The following is a 27,424-nucleotide window of genomic DNA, read 5'->3' as shown; positions in this document are numbered from 1 at the left end:
TGTAAGCCCGGAGTTCCGACGGACCACGTAAAAAAGCCACTGCGCGGCCCACCCGACCCCTGCCTATCCCTGCGCCCATCCCTCCACTAAAATGAATCCCATTTCGCTCAAATTCTGCCAAAACGCCCTTTTCCATGCAGTTTCCTGTTTATTTCTGGCATTTGAAAGCCCTCTTCCCCGCCGTCGCAGCGAGACCATTGGGAGCATCATTTAGTCCTGCCGCTGCTATATTGAACTGCAAGGTACCGCTACCACTAAGGCCGTTTCACACGACCGACCATAGGGCCCCCTCGAACGCGTCACTACGATGTGTGAGGCACGCTGTCGGCCCGCGGCCCGGTGAAGAGAGAAATATGAAGTGGGTTTTTCCCAGCAGGATTCAGCGGCGGATCGGCAAGCTGCGGGCTTTAGGTCTGGCCACCAGCCCAGTTTTGCCAACGTTTCGATAGGGTTGCTAGTATAGTTGCTAGAATAGCTTCGGCTGCAGTAAATGTCTCTCCCACGGTCAAACTTCGACGGAGGCGAATTTCTATAGGCCCGTGTGCTGTGCGAAGTCATTGCACTTTAAACGACCCCAGCCCTTCAATACGGCGTTCCTCACGGCCTGAGTCGTTTTGGGACGTCAAACCCCCCCTAAAGCAAAACAAAAGGATCATTGTGACCGATTTCAATGACGCCGCGATTAATCCGATTAAGTCCTAGTTATTGCCCATTCTTTTTCTACCCCCTCCGTTTTAACATTAGCCGGTCTATTGTGACTGGTCAATGGAGAGAGGGAGAGAATGAGTCAAGGGCGGGAATCGGAATATGTCATCAACAACAGGGCCTCCTCTGAGGGGGCAATTGCTGATTCATTCTTGAGTTGCATGCTACTGTAGCTCATTCATTATTGGGTACAGATGTGCAGAGAGATGGAAAGGTATACATTGGAGAGACGGGGTCAGTAGGCAGCAGACTGAAGCTGGTCTTCTCTTTCCAGCTTACCAGCGTTGCAGCAACTTCCGCTCGCCAAGTGCGTTGTCTGTTTTTTTTGTTCCACCGTGTCCGCTTGGCAACATCGGACGGCAGCTCAGTTGTAGTGAGGTGGGAACACGTGATGCGCGGGCCGCGGACCGACCGTGCGTCGTGTGAATGCGCCTTTATACCAGCTGACGCCTTGCAACATACTCTTTCACACGGCTAATATGCGGTATGCTCATGCCCGCGTCTCCATTGCTTGAAATCAACCCACCACATTCTACAGCGCATGCGCAAACGACAGATGACAACAGCTGTCAAGCAGGCAGGTAGCACTTGGAAGGTGGAGTAGGGATCTTGTGGAACCGGGTATCGCCTGCGTTGCTTCCATGCGTTTGCATTGAACCAGTTTTCTGGGTTCCAGACGAGTTTTCTCTCATTGCTTCAAGCCGAAATCGTAGCAAAATGGCGGATTTTCGTCTCTGGTTTATTGTCCTCTCAAGGAATATTCTCGCTGCCACTCGCCTACCCCCCCCCCTCCCTCCCCTAAGCGCTACAGTATAGTTCGGGCGCTGTGGCTCAAGTTGGAATTACCGGCGATTAGCACGTGTGTACTCCCTCCCGCTCACTTACTTTCGTCCCCCTTCTTGCTGTTACCACCGCCTTTGTGGCTTTGTTCCTTCCCAGACTATTGGCTCTGACACTGACCCTATTTGTTGGCGTTTTACTGTTAATCTCCTTGCTACCACTCCCTGCCCTATGAGTCACTTTTTCACAGCTCCTAGTGATTCCTGTTTTCTAACCTATTTTCTCCAACTTGCCCAAGCTACCAAAGCCATTGCCCATCCCGTGCACATGTCCTGCACTGGCATGTCCGCCATCTTCGTTTACAATGTAGGCAGTTGAAACGCTTTCCCTGAGTATTCGGTTGTCCCCGGTCTCCAGGTATTCCAGGTATACCTTTCCAGGGAATACACACAGCACTCTAGTGTGGATTTTGTACCGTCTGCCCTGTAAAGTTGACCACTCAACAGCTGAAAACGAATATTTAGCAGTCTCAGCATTAACCTGCTTTGCTTCACAGTCTAGCACTACGTGATTGTTTCTAATAGAGAAATTTCTAGAATATGTAAAGGCTCAGATACCGCACGAAAACACGGGGTCATACTAACTTTGAAAACTACGTCCTTGCGTAATAAGACATAGGACGAAGCACATATGACGGAAGAACGTAACCTATGAACAAACTTACTCAAGCGAAATAAATAATGAATGAATTTCGTCATCTGCAAACGCCTACCCCTGCCTGGAAAACGATGAACTGATATTCGGGCACGCGATTTTCTGTTGTAACTCCACAGCAGGAAAGCGTAATTCATGACTAGGAGGAAACCTGACACTGGCGGAGATAGTACGGGCTGTTCACAGTGCCCATTCTAGCTTATCACCAACCAAGTGACAAGTCAGCCTTTGCTGCTGGAACAGGTTCTAGTGAAGGTGTGGTAAGATAACCGAAAAAAGCTATATTCCAAGGAAATGCCGAGCATGTTGGGTGACCTGAGGGTTCCGGAAGGACTATTCCCGAAGCCAGTTAAGGGCAGGGATTTCTAGAGCGCCTACAATAGACTACAATAGGGCGCCTACAATAGGAGGGTCACACCCGACTAAGTGCAGCCACTGCCTGCATCTCGGTGTCGAGTGGCTCCAAACAATAGCGTGGCTTATTTTCGTGCACGTGGTGCTACCTCTCCAAAACCGTCCCGCAGCGGCCAGAAACGCCAGTGTCGAGCTCAGTCGCTGGTGCCTGTGTTGAAGTGTGCATTGCAGCTGTGGAAAGCGTGGAGTCGATGTCGCGTTCTCTCTTCTTCGTGATGGTTTCTGCGCAGACCAGCGACGAATTCCCCGGCGTCGTCATCGACACAAATTCCCAGACGGAATACACCCTCGGCAAGTTCCTCGGCTAGGTATGTCGCCTTATGACAGCGGGCACGGTACCTTCTACACCGCAGAACGTTCCGGTATGATTTTAGTATATATAGCCTGATTATAACAACACCCCGTGAAAGAAGATAGAATATTAATTGCTGCTGTCGCTTTGTGCGTCCGGTAGAACGCAAATTAGCTTTGAGTGCTCATATGCTGTGCGAGTGGTTAATGTAGAGCTTTTGGCAAACGTAACCATGCCAATGAAGTCAGCAGTGTAGAGCGGCAAGAATGGCGCCCCATAAGCTCTATATAGATTGTGTTTCACTTAATACTTCATTCAATTTTTAAGGCAGGCGTTTTGTGTTACAAAGGCGCTTTTTTCGTTATAACATTGTGTGCGGTGTAGTACTCCAGAATAGATCTAAGTGGCTTGAACTAGAAGGCTGGTTGACCGAAACTCAATAGTATGTACGTTTTAAGTGCTGCTGTTAGGTTCTTTATTTATTGAGAGGCATGTAGCCCACCCTTACCATTATCTATATGAGTTTTGGAATTTCGATAACGCGGTGACCTCCTGCGCTCTGGCCGAACAGGTTCTTGTTACATCCTGCCCAAACACGTATGTTTTCGAGAAGATTGCAGGAAAAGCAACCTCTCCACTGCTCGTAACTCATTGAAATAGCCTAAATTTTTCGGCCACAGCGCTGACAGTAACGGCTTTTGAGGAATTTTAAGAACTGATACAGGCACTAGTTATGGAGGGCTACACTCCTCTCGATGACATCAGAGCTTTGCGATATTAAATAAAAAGTTAACCATTCAATATTAGTTAACCAGACTGCTGGTTAGGACTTCTTTGCAGTATTCGAGCGTTGTAGACTGCTTACTTATAATAAACTGCACATCTACAACAAAAAACAAATTAATTTTCACCCAACGTTTCGACGCCGACACGGCTCCTTCATCAGGGGTTACGGAGGACAGTAACTAGCGTCTTTAGGTATTGAGGGGAAGAAGAAGTCAAAGGAACGAAATCTTTGATGAGAAAGGCGAGGGGGGGGGGGGGGGGGGGCCTTAAGGCTGTTAGTCACGTCGCACTGTGGGGAGGCTGTCAATGGCGACTTTTTTTCGTTGAAGAGGGAAGTCCCTGCGCATGTACTGGGGGCAGGATTCCTTTTGTGCGATTAATGTTGTTCGGGGTGGTCAACACCGAAACACATCGACCACACAAAAGCAAACCTGTGCGACTTGACTAACGGCCTTAGCCCCCCCTCCCCTTCTCCCAGGCCTTTCGCTTAACAGGGCTCACCAGCTACGAGGCAAATTAGATTTGACCTTTTTCTGTCGATAGATGGCAGCGCTTAAGTACCCCAAAACAGAGGGAACTTTTACTTCCTCTCCAAGTGTGTAAATTCTACCGCGACACGAAAGTGTTAGTTTTTCCGCGAACAAAAAGTTGGGCCGACAACTTTCTGTATATGTTCTTTCTTGTTGACAGCGCGTTAAAGCACAGGGACAGAAGAAACACAGAGGACGACGTCACAGGCGCTGTGACGTCGTCCTCTGTGTTTCTTCGGTCCCTGTGCTTTAACGCGCTGTCAACAAGAATGGATCATTAGCAACTAGCCCGGCAATTTGTCCTATTTCTGTATATATCCTGGCAACGCTGGTAGACAGAAGCGCAACTAAATAACCCCTCTGAAGGGGTGGTGGTCTGAAAATGGACGTTGGTTTCGCCTAGCCAGAACAGATAAGTGTGCGTCATCTTTTGACACAACTTGGGAACACCTCCACTTCGGCCGGCTATTCCGTATACAGCGTATTTCTCCGTCGCCACACGCTATGCAAGCCTGGTGACCGTGTACGAGTGTAGACGCTGATTCGACGACGAATTTTCGTTTAAGCATCCGGCCGATGCTTTTTTGAGAAAGTAATGCCGCGAAACTGTTGTACTATTCGTTTGCTCGAGTTCAACACCGTTATCATCGTTATCTGGAAGGATTCAAGCCAGGCGAAACTATTTCGACATTATCCTGGACTGTTGTAGTTGATTTCAGCGCGTTATTTTGAGGGTCCCTCTGCGATGACCAACGAGCACGTTTGTTGCCATCGGCGTCTCCTAATTCAGTTTCTTTATGTACGATACTCACTTCAGTAAATAAATTACTGCTTAAGTACTTCGTTTCAATGTCTCTCCTTCACTGCTTATAATTTCAGAGCGGAAAAAATTAAAGTTTGGTAAAAGGGTGAGATGTGTGATTTTCAAAGCCACTGCGATCGTCGTGTTGCTATTCTTCGTGACTTTGAACGCAAATTTCGACATTGCACAAGCGACTTCCAACTGCTCTGGACAAAGTTGCTATTAGTGGCTTATTTTTAAAAATAATAAAAATAGCAATTTAATAGAAGAAAACATGGGCGCCGAACACGCCAAACGCGTGTGCTATTTCTGTACATGAAAACGGCAGCACACTTGATTTCTCATGACGTCACGGGTTTGAAATCGAAAATTCCATACCTACTATGGTTTCTGGGAAAGTCTCATTATGCGCCCTGCTTTTCTTTCTTTTATTATATTTTATAATTTTATGTATTATATATTTTATATATGAATTTATATGGCGCTCCTTCCGAGCGTTTTCATGAATGAAATCTGCGACTTTTGAAGCGCAATGCATGAGGTGCGACTAAATGTGGCGCATATCGAGGCGTCTCTAATTGGGAGAAGAAAGATCGTTGGGGAAAGCTTGACACATGCGAAACCGGGTCAGAAGCAAAACTGGATGATGAACGGTTGACATCCCGTTATTTACACTACGGGGATGGCTATTCTGAGTAGGGGGCTCGGAAACCCGTGAGCTCCTTTCTGCAGACAAGGTGTACCGACGCTTACAGTCGACAGTACCTGATCTGTTAACGTGAACCTTTGGGATGAGATATGCATGGTCGGGAGGAGAAGAGAAAAGGCCGACACTCGACTAAAGATTCATTAGAAAACCGATGTTTCGATGCCGATCCAAGACATTCTGGTTTCACTAGCTTGGAGCCAGAGGCCAACGTTGGCTTTGACCGGTTCTCATGACGTCGCAGTTGCAGTGCAGCAGAGGCTGAGCAGGAAAACGAAGGAGGCGGTCCTTTCTGCGTTTGATGGGGGCTGTTGCACTGCCATAGATAGTTGCCCGCGAATATAGCCTGAAATCTCGGGTGATTGGCAAGCGCCTCTGTGAAAGGAGGTTAATGGCTACGTCATGACAGTTTGCGCCATTAGCCCTATTTACATGAACACGAGAGCGTCGGGTCGATTCTGGGGTCGGGTTCAGCATGGTCAATCCGCCTCAACTAGTGCGAGTTTAATGCATTCGGTTTTAGTGATTCGAGACCGGTTCAACTGTAGCGACACCAAGCTTCGAGTAAGCAGTAGCAGCCTCCAAGATTGAGGGACGCCATCGTGGTATCGGGGGCGCGACGGGACACATGAAAAGCAAGCTCGCATTTATCATCCCCCCTTCCCCCCACTAACCCTACTTTTCGACTCGACTGCGTTTACAATCACATCGGGTAAGGGTCGAGTTGAGTCAACGTGCCCCTTCTGGCGGAGTTGTCTGGACTGTACGCGTCCACTCTCGAATCGGCGCGCGTTCACATATATTATTATTATTATTATTATTATTATTATTGTTGTTATTATTATTATTATTCACATGAACCCAGTTCCGGTTTTCGGCCCGATAACCAAACAACCAGGCCGGGTTGGGTTCATGTAAGCACCGCTATAGGCTCTATGGCCTCCTATGAGGAATATTTGCAGCAGCAATCGTGACTTATATCGCCCCCTGGGTTACTGTGCCCCTGCCCTGGGAGAGTAACAATGCTGTTCTCCCACACTGTCCTGAATAGGGAGCCCCTTCCTGTGTTTTGGCACTAACAATGCCTTATTGTGTGGCTGCTGGGAGAAGATAAGGGGGCGCTTTTGGGTGTGGCCTTTAATCCCACTGCGTTTCCGTACAAGCTCTAGCGAAAAAGAAAAACACAAATCCTTTCCGAATGCAGCCCAAACAAGAAAATGAAAAGAAAGAGCTCAAGTGCGTCCAAGTTCAGAGTATAAACCTGCGCGCATGAACACAGACAACCAAAGGGTTAGTGGTAGAGTGTAGTAGCGACAAAATATTCTAACTCCAGATGGAGCCACGTTCATTGTTAAATTTGGCGAGAATTTCAAGCATGCGCAGAAAATACATACACAATTAAAAAGCCTGTAAAACGCAAACACTACTGCCGGTATGGTTGAAAATTCGGCTTGACAATCAAGAAAGAAAAAGGCAGGAAATGTTGCGAACGAAATTGTGACATCTGGTTTAGTTTTTTATCAAGATGACATGAAAGAACGACACATCTACAGGTGCAACATTTATTAATATTTACCTCTGATTTGTAAAAAAAATTAAACTTAAAAAATAATATCTGTCCGCAACAGTTCCTCTATCCACTAAAGAACAAAACGCTGCCACACACCTCATGAAAATCGAGCCATTTTAAGATACGCTAGAGCTTCTGAAATTTCCCATGTATTTCCCAAGGACACTGCCACTGGTGAACCCTGTTAAAGACGCTAGCTACTGCCCTCAGCCACCTGTGATGAAGGAGCCGAGTCGGCCCCGAAACGTTGGGTTAAAATTAAAATTTTTTTGGAGATGTGCAGTTTATTATAATTTTTCAAACCCCACCAGACAGGCAGATCTGAAAAAAATGTTTAGTTTTCAGAGCGCTTACAGTGTTATGCCTGTAAAAGCGGTCTTCTAGCTCAATAAGCATATTTTTAAAAATCGTGTACTGCGTGAGGTCAAACACGCCTGTCGTGCAGCCCTTAGGCTTACCTTTCAAGACGTTTTAGACTTGGGCGGTACCGTAATGTCTCCACTTTACAGCTGAGAATCAGATCTCGTTGTTTGATTCCTTTTGGCGAAGACGGCTCTAGTAGTGGTCAGAATACGGTGGCTTTCTCGGTGGGAGTCCTGACTACGGGCGGCTTTAATCAACGGAATTCGTTAGTGCGTCTCTTAAATCAAACAATCATAAAACAGTTGGAAAAGGCATCTTTATGCAAAGCAGCGTTTTCTACTAAGAGACCGGTTCACCTGAACACCGCCGCGAGGCAAGGGAGTAAAAGAAGATAGATGTGCTTTAGTGTACAGCACCGGAATAATTTCGACCATTTGGGGCCCGTATTGGTTAGAGGATAGATTCGCCTTATTCTGAATCTTGCTATTCTTAAACGCAAAGGGGTCAAGGATTCTCAACAGAGGGTGAACAGTTCCTTCAGGCGAAGGCCGAAAGTCGTTCTGCACAAGTGGCCAACCTATATATAATCCTGCCTGGGGTGTACATGTTGCGGGGAAGAGGGCGAAGTGGTGTTGTGTTCGCCGCTGGAGGAACTCTCGTGAGGGAAATACGCTTCTTCTTCCACGAGTTGTACTTCAGTTTAGTGTCTCTAAATCGCCTATACAGGAACACTACAAAACAGTGGAGTGGAGAGCCGCCTCTTAAGGGCTGTTGTGTGCGCACGCAGGCGCCTTTACTCTCGACTCGGCCTTCCCCCCTCCTCGATTGGGAAGATCGGTTGTCCCAAACGAGGAAGATTGCCCTGGCATCTCGGTGGACACCTCAAAGGCGCAATGATGGAAGGCAGGAGTGAAGGAAGGAAAAGATAGAGGTGCCATATGCGAGTGCTCCGGAAATTTTCACCACCAAAATAATGATTTCATCCACGTGGGGATCTTTAACAGGCACCGACGTCGATCAGCACACGTTTGCGTTTCGCATCGATTGAAACGCGGCTGCCGCAGGCGGACTCGAACCCGCGTACCCCGACTCAGGAGCAGGGAGCTATAACTAAAGAGCCAGCGTGGCGAGTTTCTCGTTCGGGGGGCGGACGCAGGGTAGCACGTCATGTCGACCGGACGACTACGATTGTGCAAAACCGGGGGAATTCGGTTACTGATAAGGTGTTTTTGTGAAAAGTTCTCATTTGAAAGTCATATTACTTAGTTTATTAGTTAATGCGATTATCCCGTTTACTGACGTCCCCTACTAAAGATGCCTTACTGTGCCAATAAAAGGCATCTTAATACCTCATAAAGCCTATTGCGAACGACTGCTGGATAATTACTCTAAAGCACTAAATTCTCTCACTTTTCCTGCGAATTTCTAAGGACTGCCTCCATATTCCTGTCTGCTGTGCTTTGTGAACTGAATCATACCTTTGGAACATACATGCTTGTATTCGTCCCAGATGTCTTGAATTTCATGCTGTGCTCTATTTTTAGCACTTAGGCAATAAGCCGATTTCTCCCTCGAGTGAAAGAATCCACTGCCTGAGTGTTTCAGTCACACAGTGCGACAGCATTCGTCCCTCACTTGGATGTCCATGAAACATGGCTGGCATTACTTTTTCAGGGAGGAAATGCGCGCTGCTACGAGTTTGTGGGCAAAAAGGCGAACTTGGTGTACGCAGGCAAAATCGTTTCCAAGAGTCATCTTCAATCGGACGTCAACCGGCAATATGTGAGTTCCTACATCGCTGGACTTCGTTCTTTTCAGTTTATTTGAAGGAATATTCCTAATTGGACACTGAGGAGAAAAAATGTTTTTTTTTTATTTTAGAGCGAGTGATCTCCTCGGGGTACGACTTGCGGTTTTGATATGAATGAGGCGATTACCTTCAATGCCTCAAGAGGTCACACCGAACTTAATTGCGCGGTAGTATGTTCCAAGCTATGGTAGTATGACCACGTGATCATATGCCCACTGGGTACCTCATCCTGACATTTGATTTGAGACACAGGAGAGCATGCTTAAAAGAGCTTTCGCTCGTTTAACAAGCTTCAAGCCACATTGAACCCCGGCCAGTTCGTCTGGCGAAGCCGCTGCAGCAAGGCGGGCAGATGCACCGGATGATATGAAAACGAAAGTAACGAAGGAATTGCTGCGGCATAGGATTCGCGCGAAAGTTCAAAATGAGTGGCGCCCTCTACCGAATGCCAAAGAAAACATGTATGATCGCGGATTGGCTATTTTCTCCCCGTCGTCCTCCCCCAGTGTTCCCCTGTCCAAGCTTACGATAAAATGACGAGACGTCAGAGCCAGCCGGTTCCAAGCGTTTCGTATATTTGGGCCCTGTGGCCATTTTCTATTCTGATACGTTATCCACGTTCGATTTCGAATCCACTTAGTCCGCTCCAATTGGTCACAGTTTTTCAGTCATGCAAGTGCGGCTTTCAGGCTTCAGTGGAAAGCTACCGAACCATTGGATGTGATACGCTGCGGTCCAGGCCCATGTGAGCCAACGGTGACGTCGATTCCCGGAGACGCTTGAAAGACGCGCCAGCTTAACAGAACAAGTGCGAAGTTCTCTAGATTGGAAATGGATTGTGAATACTTATAGAATATGGCTCAGACGGTAACGTATCGAGACAGGCAAAGTTCAATCTCTCCTTGTCCTTTAAATGCTACCATAAATTTCACTGCAACTCTTTGTCAGCGAAAAAGGGTCACAAGCAGGGGACAAAATTTACACCCGGTTGTTACAACGCAAATAGGAACACAGGCACATATGTCAAGTTTGATCTCTAGTGACCGATTGCCTTTGCCATGAGCATAGCTTTTGTCATTTCAGTGTACGCCTTTATTAATCATAAGTACCAGCATCTTAGTCTGCCACTTTACCTTCTTTTCTTTACGTTTCGTACAACCTTTTGCGAGATTAACAATTAATTTGTTGTCTACAGCTTGAACAGGAAATCAACATCCACCGAACCCTGTGCCACAAGCACGTCGTTCGCTTCCACGGCCACTTTGAGGATGCCAAGAACGTATACATCATATTGGAGCTGTGCACAAGACAGGTGTGTTAACATTCCTTCTTTCGGTGGTATATATTTCCTCTTATTTTCCTTGCGTTGATTAGAAAATGTGGATAATGTCTTCAATGTTCGTTTTCATTTCTTTTAATGGTGCTTAACGTCCCAAAACAACTGAGGCTGCGAGGGACGCTGTAGTGGAATAATTTTTGAATAATTTAGGCCACCATGGGTTCTTTAACGTTCACTGACTTCGCACAATAGACGAGCCTCTTGCATTCGCGCCTCCATCGAAATGTGACCGCCGCGGAGACTTTTGCGTAAGAGGCGTTTTCTCTCTTATGCAACTGACGGCATTTCGCTTATTTAGTTTTGAAGGCCCGATGAGAGGATATTTAAGGTTTTCAGTGCTCCAAACTGCTTCTACTACTGAAATTAGGTGGCTGGAATATGTATTTGGTTGTTTATTTGTTCCGGTAATTTTTGCGACAAAGGCCACATTGTGCTCTTGAATCATAATTTAGGACGCAGCCAAGAAATGAAAGCTGCCTACGTTGTTTCGAAAACTGACATTTATTATTGCGGTGTGGGCACTGTATTTTGTACAAAGAAAAGCAATTACTTCAATCAAGCTTTCTCTAGACTGGGGGGATTTGAACAAGTGTGCTAGAGTCTTCATGTCCCGGTCTAAAACCTGAAGGAATACGATTTTCGTTGTCATGTTCTTAAGCGTGTCTGACCTTCAAAGTTCTTTCCCATTCTTCATTAGCGCATTTTTTTCCCGCAGTCTCTGGAGAAGGTGCGCCGGTGGCGCAGGATCCTGTCGGAATTCGAGGTGCGGAACTTAATGCGCCAGCTGCTCCGCGCCTGCGAGTACCTGGTGCAGGAGCACGTAATCCACCGAGACCTGAAGCTCGGAAACCTGCTCCTCACCACAGGCTCTCAACTCAAGATGGCCGACTTTGGACTTGCCACCCGCGTCCACTACGAGGGGCAACTCAAGAGGTCTATCTGCGGCACCACCAACTACATGGCCCCCGAGATGCTTACTCAGAAGGGCTACAGCTACTCAGCCGACATCTGGGCCGTTGGGTGCATCATGTGAGTCTCACGTGATGATTGCGCAGAGCTGTTTGCAACTGTTTACAAGTTAATGCTTACGAAGACAGCTCGACTGATATTGTACAGGTGCATCCGCGCGTAAATGTATAAGAGGGGGCGTCTAAATTCAGAAATGTGAATATAAAGACTGGCAAATCCTTGCCTTGCTTTTCTGCATGTTAACCAAGGTAATGTTCAACAGTCTAGCAAGGGAACAACGGTTCACAATTGGCAGCGAGAGCCTGAAAGTTGTGACGGAATACGTCTACTTAGGGCAGGTAGTGACAGCTGATCAGGATCATGAGAGGGAGATAACTAGAAGGATAAGAATGGGGTGGAGGGAATATGGCTAGTTCTCGCAGATCATGAGTGGCAGTTTACCAATTTCCCTCAAGAGAACTTACCGGTATCCACCTACGGGGCAGAAACGTGGAGGCTAACGAAAAGAGTTCAGCTTAAGTTAAGGACAACACAGCGAGCCATGGAAAGAAAAATGATAGGTGTAACGTTAAGATACCGGAAGCGGGCAGAGTGGGTGAGGGAACAAACGCGGGTTAATGGCATCCTAGTCAAAACCAAGAGAAAGAAATGGGCTTTGGCAGGGCATGTAATGCGAAGGCAAGATAACCGCTGGTCCTTAAAGGTAACGGGGGCAGAAGGTTATGTGGGCGGATGAGATTAAGAAGTTTGCAGGCAAAGCGTAGATGCAGCTGGCAAAGGACAGGGTTATTTAGAGAGACATGGGAGAGGCCTTTGGCCTGCAGTGGGTGTAGTAAGGCTGATGATGATGATGAAATTCTTGCCTCTCTTGCATTGTGGTGACAATAACGAGGAAAGAAATTGTGGCCGTGGCATTATTATTCCAAGCGTCCCAAGCAAATAGAGACAGAGTTGGCTGTGGTGACGGGTTGTGTTCAAACTTCGTAGCTGTGCTCTAGTCGGGTTATGTCGTGTCAAATTTTACGAATGAACTAGGCGCTATATACAAATGGCAAATGGTGGATTCAGTTACAGCAAATTGCAGGCGCCAAACTTTTCCGTATTTCTACTAGTCAAGTATCCCGCAGAGTTGATTTGATCTTGTTCATTCCAGTATGCTGGCATGCACACGTTTATCGGGACAAAGCTCTTGCGTATATATGTGATAGATATCAAGTCCCTTACTTTTTTTATGTTTTTCAACCTTCGTAGTGCTTCAATTTTCGCTTGCGAGAAAACCTAGGAATCAGTAAATTGGGCGGTCATTATCCTAGTGACGTAAAGCAGCGCAGCCTGGACGAGACAAAGATTTAAAAAGACGTCAGATGCGCTTCATCCTTCTTTCCTACCTTATCCAATTTAGGCTGTTTTTCACAACTATCAGGTTACCTCACTAGCCCAAACTATTCTTTGCAACCCTCATTGCCACAAACTTGGCGGGCAGTCGTCTTCAAAGTCCTTGCGCTGACACGCCTGTTATGTTGGGATTCGCAGACACCGGCCGCCAGACAGCAAGTGGCGTTAAATCATTTGTCGAGAAAGTACGGTTGGAAACGTGTTGACATGATTATAAGGTACGGAACCTCGTATACGTATCTTCCAGGAAGGAAATAACGATTGCTGTAGAGAAAATATTATCCATAAAATTGTTATAAGCTTCCTCTTCATGTTAAAATTATCAGATCATCCACTTGACGTTCAAAACCTGGCACTTACGTGCATATCGAGCGTCGTTTGCCCGCACATACGATACCATTTCGTGGCTCTTGGCCGGTAGGGGTGTCGTAGCATGGCTGTGCCCGCACTCCTTCAAGCTGTGTCGTGTTGTGATATTGGCCGCAGCAGAGTGTGGGGACACTGACAGGCCGCAATGAATGAAAAACTTTATTGAAATCTTTTGGTCAGTTCCGGAGAGTCTCCTTGCAGCTGCGTCTTGGCGCTTGCCGCAGCCGCCGCCGCCGTCGGGGGCTCCTTAGCACGGGTGGTCCCTCATTCCAGAGCTCCACTGGTCCTGGCCACCTCGCACGCGTGCTGCACCAATGCCCTTTGGGCGGTGAGCTCGCTGCTGGTGAGCAGGCCCTCCCATTGCTCCGCACTCTGGTTAGTCTGTTTGTGGAAGGTGTAATTGTGTTTACACTCCCATGTGACGTGGTAAAGTGTCGGGACGTCCCCGCACCAGGGGCAGCTGTCGCTGTACTGGGTGGGGAACATTTTGCTTAGGACGTGTAAGTTAAAGAAGGTGCCAGTCTGCAGCCTCCTCCAGCTGACCGCTTCTTGCTGTGTGAGGAGTTTGTGGGGCGGGGGATACTTGATCCTGCAGCCTCTGCAGTGATTTAGGATGTCTGCGTACGTCGGGTCCACCATCGAGGGCTTCTCGAGGTCCTCCGTCAGCAAGGTTCGGTGCGTGATCTCGCGAACCTGGCTGTCAGCCCTCGAGTTGCCCTCGACTCCGGTGTGTGCCGGTACTCAGAAGACCTTTTGCTTCGCTTTGAATCCCGAGGCTCTCGCGCCAAGGAGGATGTGTAGGGCCTCCCTGCAGATCCCTCCTTGCCGATATCGTCTGCAGGCCGTTTTGGAGTCCGTTATTATAATCTGTGGCTTGTTTCTGCGGTAGCCTTCGACCGCTGCAAGCGCCACAGCGATCTCCTCCCCTTCTGCCACCGTACGTCCTCTCGCGGATGCGCAGCTGATCGTGTCGCCCGTGTGGTCTACGACCGCCACCGCCACTCTCGTGATGTTGTTGCGTCTATCCCTCGGATATAGTCCTACGTCCGTGTACACCGTGTTTTCCTGCGTGGCTAGGTGTTTCTCCACGTATTCTGCTCTTGCTTGTCTTCTGGCCGCGTGTAGGTTGGGGTCCATGTTGCGCGGCACTGGGCAGATTCTAAGGGTTTGCCGGATTTCGTCCGGAATGTTCTCGTCCGGATCTGCTGTGGTTTCCACTCTGTGGCCAAGTCTTCTCAGGAGTTGCCTGCCTGTTTCTGTAAGTTCTAGTCTTTCTAGCTGTGCGTTCAGCTGGGCCGCCGCCAACTCCTCGAAGGTGTTGTGGACTCCCAGCTGTAGTAGCTTGTCGTTCGGGGTGTTTCTCGGTAGGTTTAGTGCGGTCTTGTAGGCTTTCCTTATTAATGCCTCGATCTGTTCTTTTTCCCTCTTGATCGCCGTGTGGTAGGGGAAGGAGTACGTCACCCTACTGACTACCAGGCTCCTGACTAGTTTGAGGGTGTCCTTTTCCTTCATGCCCTGTCTTCTGCTGGAGACTCTATCATTCTGCCGACTTGTTTGGTCGATTTCTGTAGCAGGCTGATCGTGTGGCTGCATTTGCCGCTGCTCTGCAGCCACATGCCCAGAATCCTTATGGTGCTTCTTTCGGGTATGTTTTGGCCTTCGAGCTTGATCTCTAGGCTCGCCTCCGTGGGTTTCCTCGCTACTCTGAGTAGCTCTGACTTGTCTGTCGAGCACCCTAGACCCCTTGCCTTCACGTATTCTTCTATGCAGGTCGCGGCTCTCTGTAGACTCTCTTGTTTTTCTCCTAGCGATCCACGGTTGGTCCACACCGTGATGTCGTCCGCATACATGGCATGTTGTGTGCCTTCGATTTCCCCCAATCTTTTGGCCAGGCCGATCATGGCTAGGTTGAAGAGCACGGGCGAAATCACCGACCCCTGTGGGGTTCCTTTGTGGGGGGTGTTAAAGGGTTGGCGTCTCACGTCTCCCAGCCCCACGGTGGCAGTTCTGCCTGCGAGAAAGGCCCTCACGTAGTTGTGAGTTCTTTCTCCACAATTTATGTTCTGGAGGCCCTCCATTATTGCCGGGTGGCTGACGTTGTCAAAGGCCCCCTTGATGTCTAGGGCCATGCCAACATTCTCTCCAGCCTTCGGGATGTTGGCGAGAACGTCCTCCTTGAGTTGTAGGAGAACATCTTGCGTAGACAGCTTTGACCTGAATCCAAACATGCTGTGTGGATAGAGTTGTTCTCGCTCCATCCATAGCTGGATTCTATTCGTAATTCTTTCGTACAGCTTTCCCAGGCACGAGGTGAGGGAGATCGGTCGTAGGTTTTCGATCTGCAGCTTTTTGCCCGGTTTGGGGATCATCACTACCTCCGCGTGTTTCCATTCGGCCGGAATCGAGCCCTCGGCCCAGAGTTGGTTGAGGTAGTCTGTCAGCTGGTTTACCGCTTCCTCACTGAGGTTGCGTATGAGGGAATTGCGTATCCTGTCTCTCGCAGCTGCCGTGTTCTTAGTGAGGGCCCCCATCGCCTCGTGCACTTCTGCCAGCGTGATCGGCCTGTCCATCTCGGGGTTTTCTTTGCCTTGATAGGTTCCTCTATATTCTTCGGGGCGTTCCTTCCCGTAACACTTGGTTTTGAGGTCCTCTATCATTTGGTCCTCCGTTCCTTCGTACTGGTGGATCAGTCTATGTATAGTTTTACTGCTTTCGGTCTTCGTCTTTCCCGGATCCATCATCGCTTTCAGAAATCGCCACGTTATGGCCGTGTGTTCAGGGTGCCGTTTAGAGAGCTGCTGAACTGCTGCCACCCTTGCCTTGCCAGTTGTGTAGCGTATTCTTCTGCCTTGGCCGTGATTTCCGCTATCTTCTTCTTTAGCTTCCTGTTTAGCTTTTGTTTCCTCCATCGTTTGGTGAGCCCGCGCTTTGCCTCCCATAGCCTGAGCAGGCGCTTGTCCACCTCCGGTATGTGCTCGGTTCTGTCTACCTCTTGCGTGTAGGTCTCCTGTATCTGTTTGAGCTGTTGGCACCACTCTTGGATGTTTGTGATCTGCCCGGTCAGATCCCTGCTTCCTTGCCGAAAGGCGTCCCAGTCGGTGAGGCGGGCTTTCCCAAGTTTTCGTTTGGTGGACTCCGCTGCCATCGTGAGTTGGATTATGCAGTGGTCGCTCCCCAGGTTTTCTAGGGTGTTTTCCCACTCTACTTGGCTCGTGCCCTTCACGAAGGTGAGGTCCGGGCACGTGTCTGCACTGACGCTGTTGCCTATCCTTGTAGGTTGGTCTTCGTCCGTTACTAGTTCGTACCCCAGGGTCTCCGTGGCGTCCCATATGCCTTGGCCTTTGCGGTCGGACGATGGGTATCCCCAGTTCGGACTCTTGGCGTTAAAGTCTCCCGCTACCACGAGGGCTTTCGTTTTGGCCATCTTGCTTACTTCCGTAAACAGCTTTCCAAAATCGCTGTTCTTTTGTTTCTGGGAGCTGTATAGGTTCACTATGTACGTGCTCTTCGCGCTGAACTTCTTCTTTGGGATTATTTCGGTGATTACGTGTTCTATCCCTGTGGCCTCGATCTCTTTGTGTGCTATGGTGGCTAATTTGTTGTTTGCGAGGGTTGCGGCTCTTTTCCCGCCTTCCTGACATGTGTATCCCTTTAGCGTGGGTGTGCTGTTGGTTTCTTGTAGCAGAATTACGTCTGGCTGCTTCCCCTGGGAGTTTATGTACTGCTGCAGGAGGTTCTGCTTCCTCTTGTACCCCCTGCAGTTCCACTGCCAAATGCTTAGTTGCTGATGTCCTGCCATGATGAGTTACCGTTGTTGTTTGCCCCTTGGTTTTCTGATCCGCCGAAGCGTCTCTCGCAGAATAGTCTGTCTCTGGCCTCGTTAATGGCTCTGCTGTTTTGATTCTTGACGTAGCTGCGGAAGCTTTGGTAATGCATAGCTTGTTTCTGCTGGAGTTCGTGCATTTGCTTCTGTACGGTCAGCATAAAACTTTTTATTTCGTTCCACCTTTGTTCTTCCGATTGTTTCTGTGCCTCCTCGGGCGGTGGCGAAGGGGGGGTCGGCCTGCTGCTGCCTGCCTCACTTCTGCCCTGTCGTTGCCATTGCAGTTCTCTGATGAGTTCGTCTAGCTTCTGCTTAATCTGTCTAGTCTCCTCTCGGCTCTTTTCTAGCTCCTGCCTCAGAGCCCTGTTTTCTTCTTCTAGCTTTTTCTCTTTGTGTGAGGGTGCGTTTGTGTTTGAGTGTGTGTTTGAGTGCGGAAAAAGCGACTTGGGGGGGGGGGGCGCTCCCCAGCTCACCTTGACTCCGCCGCTCTTCTTCTGCTGTTGTTGTGGCTGCTTCGGTCCGGGTCCCCCGGGCTTCACCAGCGGCGGGTAGGACTCGTCCCGCCGTCCGTCCCGGCTCTTGCTTCTCCCCCGGCTCCGGCTCCTCGACTTGCTTCCTCCGCTCCGTGGCTGGAAGGAAGAGTCCTCTTCCTCCCCAAACCACCTTGGCACGCGGCCTCTGCTGCGGCTCCTGCTTCGTCCCCGTCTCAGCAGCTGCTGTTGCTGCTGTCGGTTCCTGAAGGCAGGTCGCCCCCGCAGTTCCTCCGCTGACTTCAGTCTTTGTTTGCATTCCTTGGTGCCTGTTTTGTGGCCCTCGCCGCAGACCAGGCACTTCGGGGTGCATTGGTGTTCTTTGGTTGGGTCCTGCTCCCCACACTGCTTGCAGGCCTTGCTATCCGGGGTCGGGCAGACGTCGGATCTGTGGCCCTGCTTGCAGCACACGTAGGAGACCTGGCGGGTGGGGAGGTATGGGTAGCAACACATCTCCCCTCCGTAGTACAGGACTTGTCTGGGTTTCGTGTGGCCGTCAAAGGTGATTACTGCCGTGTTCGACTTGCCCAGCATACGAGCGCTGTGGATCTTGACTCCCTGGGTGCGCACCCTCAGGTTGGCTTTCAGTTCTTCGGGCGTCGTTCCGGGCGCGATGCCGTGGACCACCCCTCGCATCGTGTCTTCCGGTACCGCCACGTGTGCGTTCACCGCGTAGGACGTCTCTCCGAACGTGAGGTGGGAGATGCGCAACACGTGTTGGGCCGCCTCTTCGTTGTCGGTGCTCACGATGATTATGTTGGAGCCGTTTCGTAGTCTGATGATCAGGTCCTCGCCCTTGCACCTCGAGCCGGTCGCCGCGACCACCGCCCGAGCCACTTGGTGGGTCTGCAGGTTTCTCACTATGAGGCCTCTGGGTCTCAGAACGATTTTCAGGTCGTACTTGGGCAGGGGAGGAAGTCGTTTCCTCGCCGCTTCCCTGCGCTTCTCCTCGGCAGTGGCTTCCGTGTCGGGCCCGCTGACCGCGGGTCTCTGCGGTCCCGCTCGGCTTGCCGCTGCGCAGGCCGACTCGCTGCCGCCGCCGTTTCCTTGTTGTTTCTCTCGCAGGCGTCTCGCTTGCCTTCTCGACATTGCAATCTCCCAGATTTGGTTGTCTTCCTCTTGTGTGCTTGGGTCGGATGAGGGGCTGCTTCTTCTAGGGACTTCGTTGCCGACCGAGACAGTTAGGCCTAGGTCTTCGGCCTCGGTCGCCACGTGGTAGTCCATTTCCTGTGCGTCTGCCAGGTCCCTGGGTAGTCCCTCCATCTTCTTTCTCGGTTCAGGGTGTTCGCGTGTCCGGGGGGAGGTCTCTTCGGTCCTCAGGTGCCCTCTCTGCCGCGGCCGGGCCGCCCGCAGTCCCCGGTACTCGTTAAGCCAAGGTTAGGCTTAGGTCTCGGCGGCCACGTGGGAGCACCAAAAGTCCGATAAAATCCAAAAAAGTGGACCCACCGGCTTGATTTTGGTGCCCTTGTGCTCCGCTTCGGTTCTTCTTCCTTTCCGCTCGAAAATTTCGGCGATCCGGTCGGAATTGTGGGTCAGAGACTTCGAAAATTGCGGAGCGCATGTGCCGCACGTCCGCTCTCCTCGACAGCTCGCAGCGCCCCCTGACAGGCCGCAAACTATTTTCCGCAGGTACAAGCTACTGGTGGGACGTCCCCCTTTCAGTTCGTCGTCTAGGGCGACGACCATGGCCAGAATCTTAAGGAACGAATTCGAGATCCCCTCGACTGTCTCCCCCGAAGCGAGCGCCCTCATCCGATGGATTCTCCAACCGGAGCCCGTTAGGCGGCCGAGCATCGAGGCCATCATGCACCACGAGTTCATGACGAAACGTAAGCTTCATCTTGCATCTCTGTCCGAGTGCTGTGTGCTGTGCTGCTTCAATCATGGTTCGTTTTTTGTACTGCCTCAATCATGGCTTATGGTTCGGCAGCCATTTTGATATATATATATATATATGTGTATGTATATATATATATATATATATATATATATATATATATATATATATATATATATATATATATATATATATATATATATATATACGATAGTCGAGGTAATTCAGACGTCAGCGCCAATTGTTCCTGCAGTAGGCTACGGAAAGCCAACTGGAACATTGTAGTGTTGTCACGGAAACGGTACGCAGCCGAAAGAACTTTATCCCCGAGAGCGACTCGAACCCGCACCGGCGGTAAGAAAACAGCTTCGTTCCCCGATGCCTCAGAAAATTCTGCCACCGAAATTACCTTTTCACGCTGCGTGCATGTCCACGATTTGTTCTTTTTTTCCATATCAGGTCTCATTCAGTCGCCAGGTGCGCTCAAGCAGTTGAAACCGAAACTAAATAACGTGACTGACGTGCTCGGCTTCCCGAGGGTTGCTTAGGAGCTCGCAATCTCTTTATCGCGACAGCTCTAAGGGTCCTGTTCGGAGGAAACGCAGCGTATACTATAGTTGGTGTCCGCCGATTCTCATGATTCTGCTTAGTGCGACAATCCCTTGAGTCAGTGGCAGATGAAAGATGATAGTCCTGTCCCTACAGCTCCAGGGTCCGGGATAGTCGCCTCTGCATTGTGGCGCCGCTCCGTGCATTGTCTCACAAGCAGGGTGGTGAGAATGGACCGACGCCTCGGGTAAGAAGGGGGTCCGTTGACGGGAAAAACCGCTTTTATGTTGTCTTGTATGCCACAATAGCAGGTCCAGAGGGATCGATCAAGTACCAGATGGGGAAGTGGGTGAAGGTGGAGAATCGGTTGATACCATCGTCAGGAATGTTCCATTTGCCATTTCGTTCTTGAGTTGTATTCGATTATAGCACATCTGCTGAATCAGCGCCCATGAGTCGCTTTTATATGGGCACACGTTTAATGAGTAAACTTAATTCTTCCCCGGCTTTGTTTCTGTGTACGTGCGGATGTTTGTGCGTGCTTTTGCCTCGGCCACCTGAGACGACGTCTGAGCGTAACTCTGCGCACCGATCACTCTTTACTCTTATGGAAGCAAATTCGCAAGAACACGAAAATGTTTTACGTACTGCACCAATTCTTGTCAGAAAGAAACATTGTGTCTTCCTACACGCCGTTGCTAGAGCGACAAATTTCTCTTTTCGCGCGTAAGCACTTATCCGTCGAGTACCAACCCCGAGCAAAACAGCCCGTTGCCTCGTCTATTCCCAGCTGGCCTAGCGCGAGCGCTCCGTCTCTCGGCACTCCCTGCTCATCGTCGTCTTCCATGTAGCACGAAATGTGGTTTCGGACTGATTCGATGTATTAAACATTATCTGTAGCTTTTCCTTTTGCTTTAGCAGAGCGAGGTTTCTCGCTATAAAATACTGTTGATGTGAAAATTTCTCACATGATAAGAGAATTTGTTGCAGGCTGATACAGCAATTTTTATTCACTGAACAAAATTTTATAGCTTTGACTCATAAGAACAAAATCTTCGATATCAAATTTGTGTCGTTCTTCTATGTCCGTGATATAATTCACATTGGGAAGAACTGTTGTGCATATTAAAGGCACATAGAGCGATCAATGCCAGCAAGGACACAACGCATACCTGTAATCGTGGAAATCGAGAAAGTGAAATGGGTTCTGTGTGCATGGCCACATGAAAAAACAGTTTCTGCATGGGGCAACATTCAGTGTGTATTACAACTGAACGTGAGTGCAGCCGGCCTGTGTACACTTGTTACGGTTTGTGAGACGCACAGCGCCGTTACTGGTATCCCGCGATGTAGGCTTTGCAGAGTTATCAGCATGGATTCTTGTTACATGCGGATTTTAAAGGGTTTAGAATGGGGCCAGCTGAGCTGCATATCAGAAAGCTCTCCGTCGAATCTACTGCAACTATAGTTATACATCGATGATAGCTTTTAAGGCTAGGGTACGACTTCTTAATCACTTGACACGGTGGTATGCGACTCTCATTGCTCCGAAGCACCAGATCATGGACTGCGCGGAAGAATGTTCTACAAGTGCATACATTCCCGAGACTTTTATTTGTTTTTTGTGCTGGCACCTATTATTTGCGTTCACATTTTCGAGGTTTGCTTTTCTGACTACGAATAGCAACGTGCGGCTCCCAACAGGTCCGCGACCTCTTCTCTCCAGAAGTGCTAATAACACAACGCCTACTTTAAGGCACTTATCCATCTCCACAGGCTATGAATGTGTTTCGCCCTCTCCTTCCAGGGCTCCTTCCACCACATCTGCCTGCCTCACATGGAGGCACTCGGCACCGCCCAGGACTCAACCGACCGGAAACACGCGTCGCAGAAAAACGAAGGTTGAGCTGAAGTGAACAGCGTCTCCGAGTCAAAAGTCCCATATGGAAACGGCGTCGCTTATTCAGTGCCTCAGCAGCGTCACATTTTTGTTTTTCTGCTTTTGCTACTGGTATTGTAACCATTGTTTTATTTGCACAATGCAAGATTTGTGAAGCTTTTATATTCTTTCAAGCGATAAAAAATCTTTCTTGTTGTTGAAATGCACTGTTAATTCTTTGCCATTGGAGCACATGTACAGATGATATTTTTGACAATGCCTCTGTCTTTACTGCCAAGGCTGCGATTGGGCTCGAACGGTAGACTGCACAGAATCAGATCCGATCTGTGATACGGTTGTAAGGCGATTTTAACTTTCGTACAACGAGCTTTTTAATAAATATTTGTAGTCTATTTCGTGTATCCGTTCGCAATTACTCCAGCTGCTGGATGAAGACTCTTTCTAGCCTTCTTGAGCAAAAAAAAAAATGATGGTAGGAGGCAGATCTTTTGAAGCACACAAACTGCGGAATTTCGATTCGAAACATTGTTATCCCAAGCGGCCACTTAGTGGAGGTTATCAGATAGTAGCACCAATTATGAGCAATACAGCCAGCTTCTGGTGGTGCCCTATGAATTTGGTTTAACTTTTTTTCAGTTATTTTTAATCCAGCAGGCCCTTTAACTAGGCCCTATAGCATGTGGGCAAGCACAATTTGTATACTCATTCCCAAGCTACATCAAGAGAAGTGTAAAACGCAACCACACGGCGGCAAGAAAAAATAAATGATGACAGCAGAGTTAAAAATAAGATATAGTGAGTCCATGGTTAAGAGAGGAAAATATATACGCAAAGACTCAGTGCACGCAAAATTATAAGGTTATTAGTAAAAATATCAACAACATAAAGTGATTTATTGTTTCCAGAGACTTATTTCTATTTTGCTAGGTAGTTTTCATGTGATCAACATTCATTCATGGCCAACATTCCTTTTTAAATAAAATGAATAATATGCTCCAGTTTTTGTGATACTCCTTCATTGCTAACGCCTCATCTGGGTGCGTTTATGTTTAGCAGTCTAATCTTCCACACTTAGATTTACAAATGAGTATGCAGGAGGTAGCAGAAATCGCACTATTTTACTAGAATCTAACAATAAAAGGTTTTCGGAAAAAGAAGCTCAGCTTTAGTCAGGGCAGATTGCGTAGTCGAATTTATTTTTAGCAGCTGTGAATCGCAGTTCGCGAAGCGGTGGCCTTGGGGCAGAGTGTCCGCCTCTCATTCGGGAGGTGCTGCGTTGCATCCCCTCTGCCTTCGTGTATCTAAGGGTTTTCTAATGGGTACAAGATTTCCCCCGGCCTGGTCCTCGCCTTTTCTGGCTGAAATACTTGGGAAAAGGATCTTCGACCGAAGAGTTGTACTGAGGGACCAGAGATTCGTTTCGCCGTCAAGCAAGGCTAAATTCGCCTCGTGCAGTAAAAGCCCACTTGTGGACCTTTCTTGCTTTGGACTTTTCAATAGAGCGAACGTCACACCATTAACGTGTGGGGTTGAGCTGCGCACCAAGGGCTCCGGTCAGCGAACAGGATCAAGGGTACGCTGACTTCCATTTCCTGCGAAGTTATTACTTAAGAAGAGTGCTGTAAGGGGGTGTGGTTGGAACGACATTATAAAAACAATAACTAACTGCGCGAAAAGGACGGGATAAGCGAGAAGCACAAGGGACGAGAGTGCAGACTAAAAACTGGTTTATTCCACCAACACCTCCTTCCTTCAACAACAAAGCGCATGCGCACCAACACACAAAAAGCAAAAAGCGTAATCACCTCGTCACCCCGAGAAACTCGAACTCATTGCGGTACCAGCGGATGGGCGCTCCGCTAACACATTTGTCAGGCCCTTGTCTCATGATTTCCAGGAATTTGGCAATTTCGCGTCCTTTCCTTTTTTCCAGCGTCCGATATCCTTAGTCCTGCCGAAAAGCGGAGTGCATTCTTGGCCATCATGCTTGCAGCTCTTACAATGCTTAGGCAGATGCTGGCCCCGTGATTCAACTAAGGGATGTGAATCATAGAGTAGTGTAAAGTTCATACTACGGCCCGTTTGCCCGACATACACTTTACCGCAGGTCAGCGGAATCCGATAGATTATATTCGATCTACAATGCACAAGCTTGTTCCTGTGGTTAGGGTTCAAAGCGACCTTCTCCCTTTCATTCTAGCTGGTCTGTTCCCTAATCGGTGCTTCATACCTCACCAGGACAGAAGCCCTATCCTTACATGCGGGTATAACAACGTTTAAAATGAGGTCATGCCATGCTAAGAGAGTGTCTTAAAACAAACGAATTTCTAACACACTCGATATAAAAGACCCGCTCCGCAGAAAGGAATCCGGGAGCGTGGAGAGGATAGCGTGCGTGGCCAGGAAGGGCTGTGCGTCCAGCTGGGACAGGACTTGATATGACCAAAACCACAAAATAAACTTTTCTAGAGACTTAAGGTACGACTCTCTGCGTTGAACTGAAAAACTTAGATAAGGGATTTGTAAGCATGGGGGGGGGGGGGGGAACCAAATAGCGAAAAAAATAGAAAAAAATAGTCCGCCAACACTGCCTCAGTGGTCGACTTAACAGCGTTTGTTAAGAGAGCTTCAAGTCCTTACATCGGTGTGCACTGGAAATGTGACAAGACCAAATCCTTATTTATGCTGGGAACATCTTTTGAGATACACCTTGCTGACGCCCGCTAAATTTGAGTGTTGCCATTTTTGGTGTTTTTTATTTATTTATTACAGAGACCTGCAGCGCCCGAAGGCATTATTTCAGGGTGGGAAACAATAAATTCTGTCGTTTGGCTAAAGTACCACAGGATAACAAAAATACAATAGCACAGCTAATAATGATTGACGAAATGCATGCACTGAAGGAGGACAACCGCGCTCCACAAATGCAATGACACTAAAGAAATCAAGGACAAGGGCAAGAGAACTGAGCGCCAGTCACACATCAGATAAGAATGCACAGAACTGATCTGTGCAGCACTTAGTGACGCCGGCTGGCAGCATGTTCAACCCATTAATCTTCCGTGGAAAGAGCGAGGTTTTGTAAATATATGTAATATATTTAATCTCTGGTATCTTCCAGTGATGGTCAAGTCATCTAGAAATTAAGTGAGTTTGAAGCAAGTACCGGTCTTTGTCAATGCTCAGCTTTCCAAATTAGATGCGATACATGATTTGCAAGCTGAAATATTTCCTACGGTTAGCTAAAGATCCCCAACCAAGGTGGTTTTTAAAAGACGCAACACTAGTTGAGAAGCTGTAAATATTGGGCACAAACCACGCAGCGTTATTCTGGATGCGCTCGATCATGCCAGATAAGTAAGCAAACAGGGGGTCACCTACAGGGCAGGCATATTCAAGAATTAATCGTAAGTGAAATACAGGATTTGTTTGAAATTAGACTGCACTTTATTGAGACTGCGCCATTTTGGCAACCAACTATACAAAAGCCCGGTAAGCTTCATGGGGCGATTGTCGGAGAGCTGGCAGTATGACCACGCAGGAAGAGTTGGAGAGACTGTTTTCGAGCTCTGTTTTCCACTCGTTGGCCAATAAGTTCACTGAGTGTACTCATTGAACTCATGAACCAACGGGTGGCAAACAAATTGAAGAAATATTCTCATAAATGAAGGGATCGATGCGCTCACCAACGGGCGTCAAGGATCCCGTCAATGATGAACGCTTTGCCCAGACGAAGTCAAGTCCTCTTGTGGGAACGTTGGCAAGCACCCTGAAGTTTTGCCCTCCTTTGTTCAGTTTCGCATTGCATATGCAGGATGCAACGTGGATGGTAAAAACAGGATCACATATACTTCAGTTTCATGTTGTGGTTAGTGACTTTTTATTAATATCATAACAATGTAAGGAAAAGATGTTGCTAGCCGCGGCATCTGCCAACGAAAAACTGAAGCACCTGAATCGCGGCTGGCGGATATAAGCGACAGGGAGAAGACGTGAGTGTGGACTTTGAGTTAGAGCGTTGGTGAGCGCGTCGATTCCTTCATTTATTGAAATATTTATTCAATTTGTTTTTCTCTTCAGTGTTGAAATTAAGTTTATCTTGTGCCCTACTTCTCTTTGTTCCACTTCTCAGGAAAACATCTTCGGCATTCCTTTCCACCCCCTCCCCTCCCTGTCATGCTTAGGGCGCATTCACACTTGTCCAAAAATCCGGCAAGCGAAACGAATTCGCTCGCCGGGAAAACTAGGACCTGTTCTCATCTGTTGACGCCCGGGCGAGGGGGAACCGCCGAGCCGCTGGCTGTTTCTCGCTTTTCTAAACACTTCCCGGCCACCACGTCACCGCTCGAGGCGTACACATATATTGTTAGAAAAGAGCATAAATCGATGCTGTCTGTGTACCATAACCGTATGCACGCTTGCGTACGTAAACGCAGGCACATTCCCATTTTTATTTCAGCGTATGCAAACAGACTCGCAACCAAACGCCCAGCCTAGTGGCGCCATCTGCTTGTCAGGACGGGAACTAGTACTGTCAACAAAACCAGCGCTCCTCTTTGGCCTAGTAGCGGCAGAATCGCCGCTCAAAAAAAAAAAAAAATAAATCAAATTTATCGCTTATACTTTTGCCTATAGGTGAGGTGAGACGAAGCGATGTACCAGTGTCTGATTTATGGCCAGTGAACGCGATGAACAAGGCCGCAACAACGACGAATTCATTCCGAGGCGAGGGGTCCTGCGTCGAAAGACGCCGCCATGTTTTTCGGCGCGGCGGCGAACGCGAAAAATTTGGTTCCAGTCCGATCGCCCTCTCCGCGCACTTTCCGCCTCGCTCGGCGTCAAAAGCGGCCGAATCCGCTTCGCCCGCCGGATTTTTGGACAAGTGTGAACAGGCCCTTAAAGGCCGATCTGTCCCGGACCGAATTCTGCCGTCGGAAAAAAAGCCGCCGAATCTCGTCAGCCAATAGAAAGGGGAGTACCCGCGGCGACACATTGCGGCGCCCTTCGATGCAGGGCGCCTCGATTCAGACTGAATTCGTCGCTATTACTGCCTTTCTTTAGCGCGTTCACTTGCCATAGAAAAGCCAGCGGTCTTTCGCTTTGTCTTATCTCGCCCATAAGAAAACGTTTGAGCGGTAAATTTGCTTTAATTTTTATTTCGAGTGACGATTTTTCGCCTTTTAGGATTAAGAGGGGCGTCGGTTTGTTGACAACAATGGTTCCTCTCCTAACCACCAGATG

General features: G+C 48.6%; 1 protein-coding gene across 1 annotated transcript in view; it reads left to right on the top strand.

The window, feature by feature from the left end:
- Positions 1-11,844, top strand: part of LOC144109752 (serine/threonine-protein kinase PLK1-like) — a 35,683-nt gene extending 23,839 nt beyond the window's left edge. The window contains exons 7-9 of the mRNA XM_077642547.1: positions 9,337-9,444; positions 10,668-10,784; positions 11,527-11,844. Of these exons, the coding sequence (XP_077498673.1) occupies positions 9,337-9,444; positions 10,668-10,784; positions 11,527-11,844 (543 nt within the window). The remainder of the gene's footprint in view (positions 1-9,336; positions 9,445-10,667; positions 10,785-11,526) is intronic.
- Positions 11,845-27,424: the final 15,580 nt, after the last annotated feature.

This window comes from Amblyomma americanum, chromosome 11 (assembly GCF_052857255.1).
Source record: "Amblyomma americanum isolate KBUSLIRL-KWMA chromosome 11, ASM5285725v1, whole genome shotgun sequence".
Taxonomy (NCBI): Eukaryota; Metazoa; Arthropoda; class Arachnida; order Ixodida; family Ixodidae; genus Amblyomma; species Amblyomma americanum.
The sequence above is the reverse complement of the archived record's forward strand: the minus strand, read 5'-3'. Positions and strand labels throughout refer to the sequence as shown.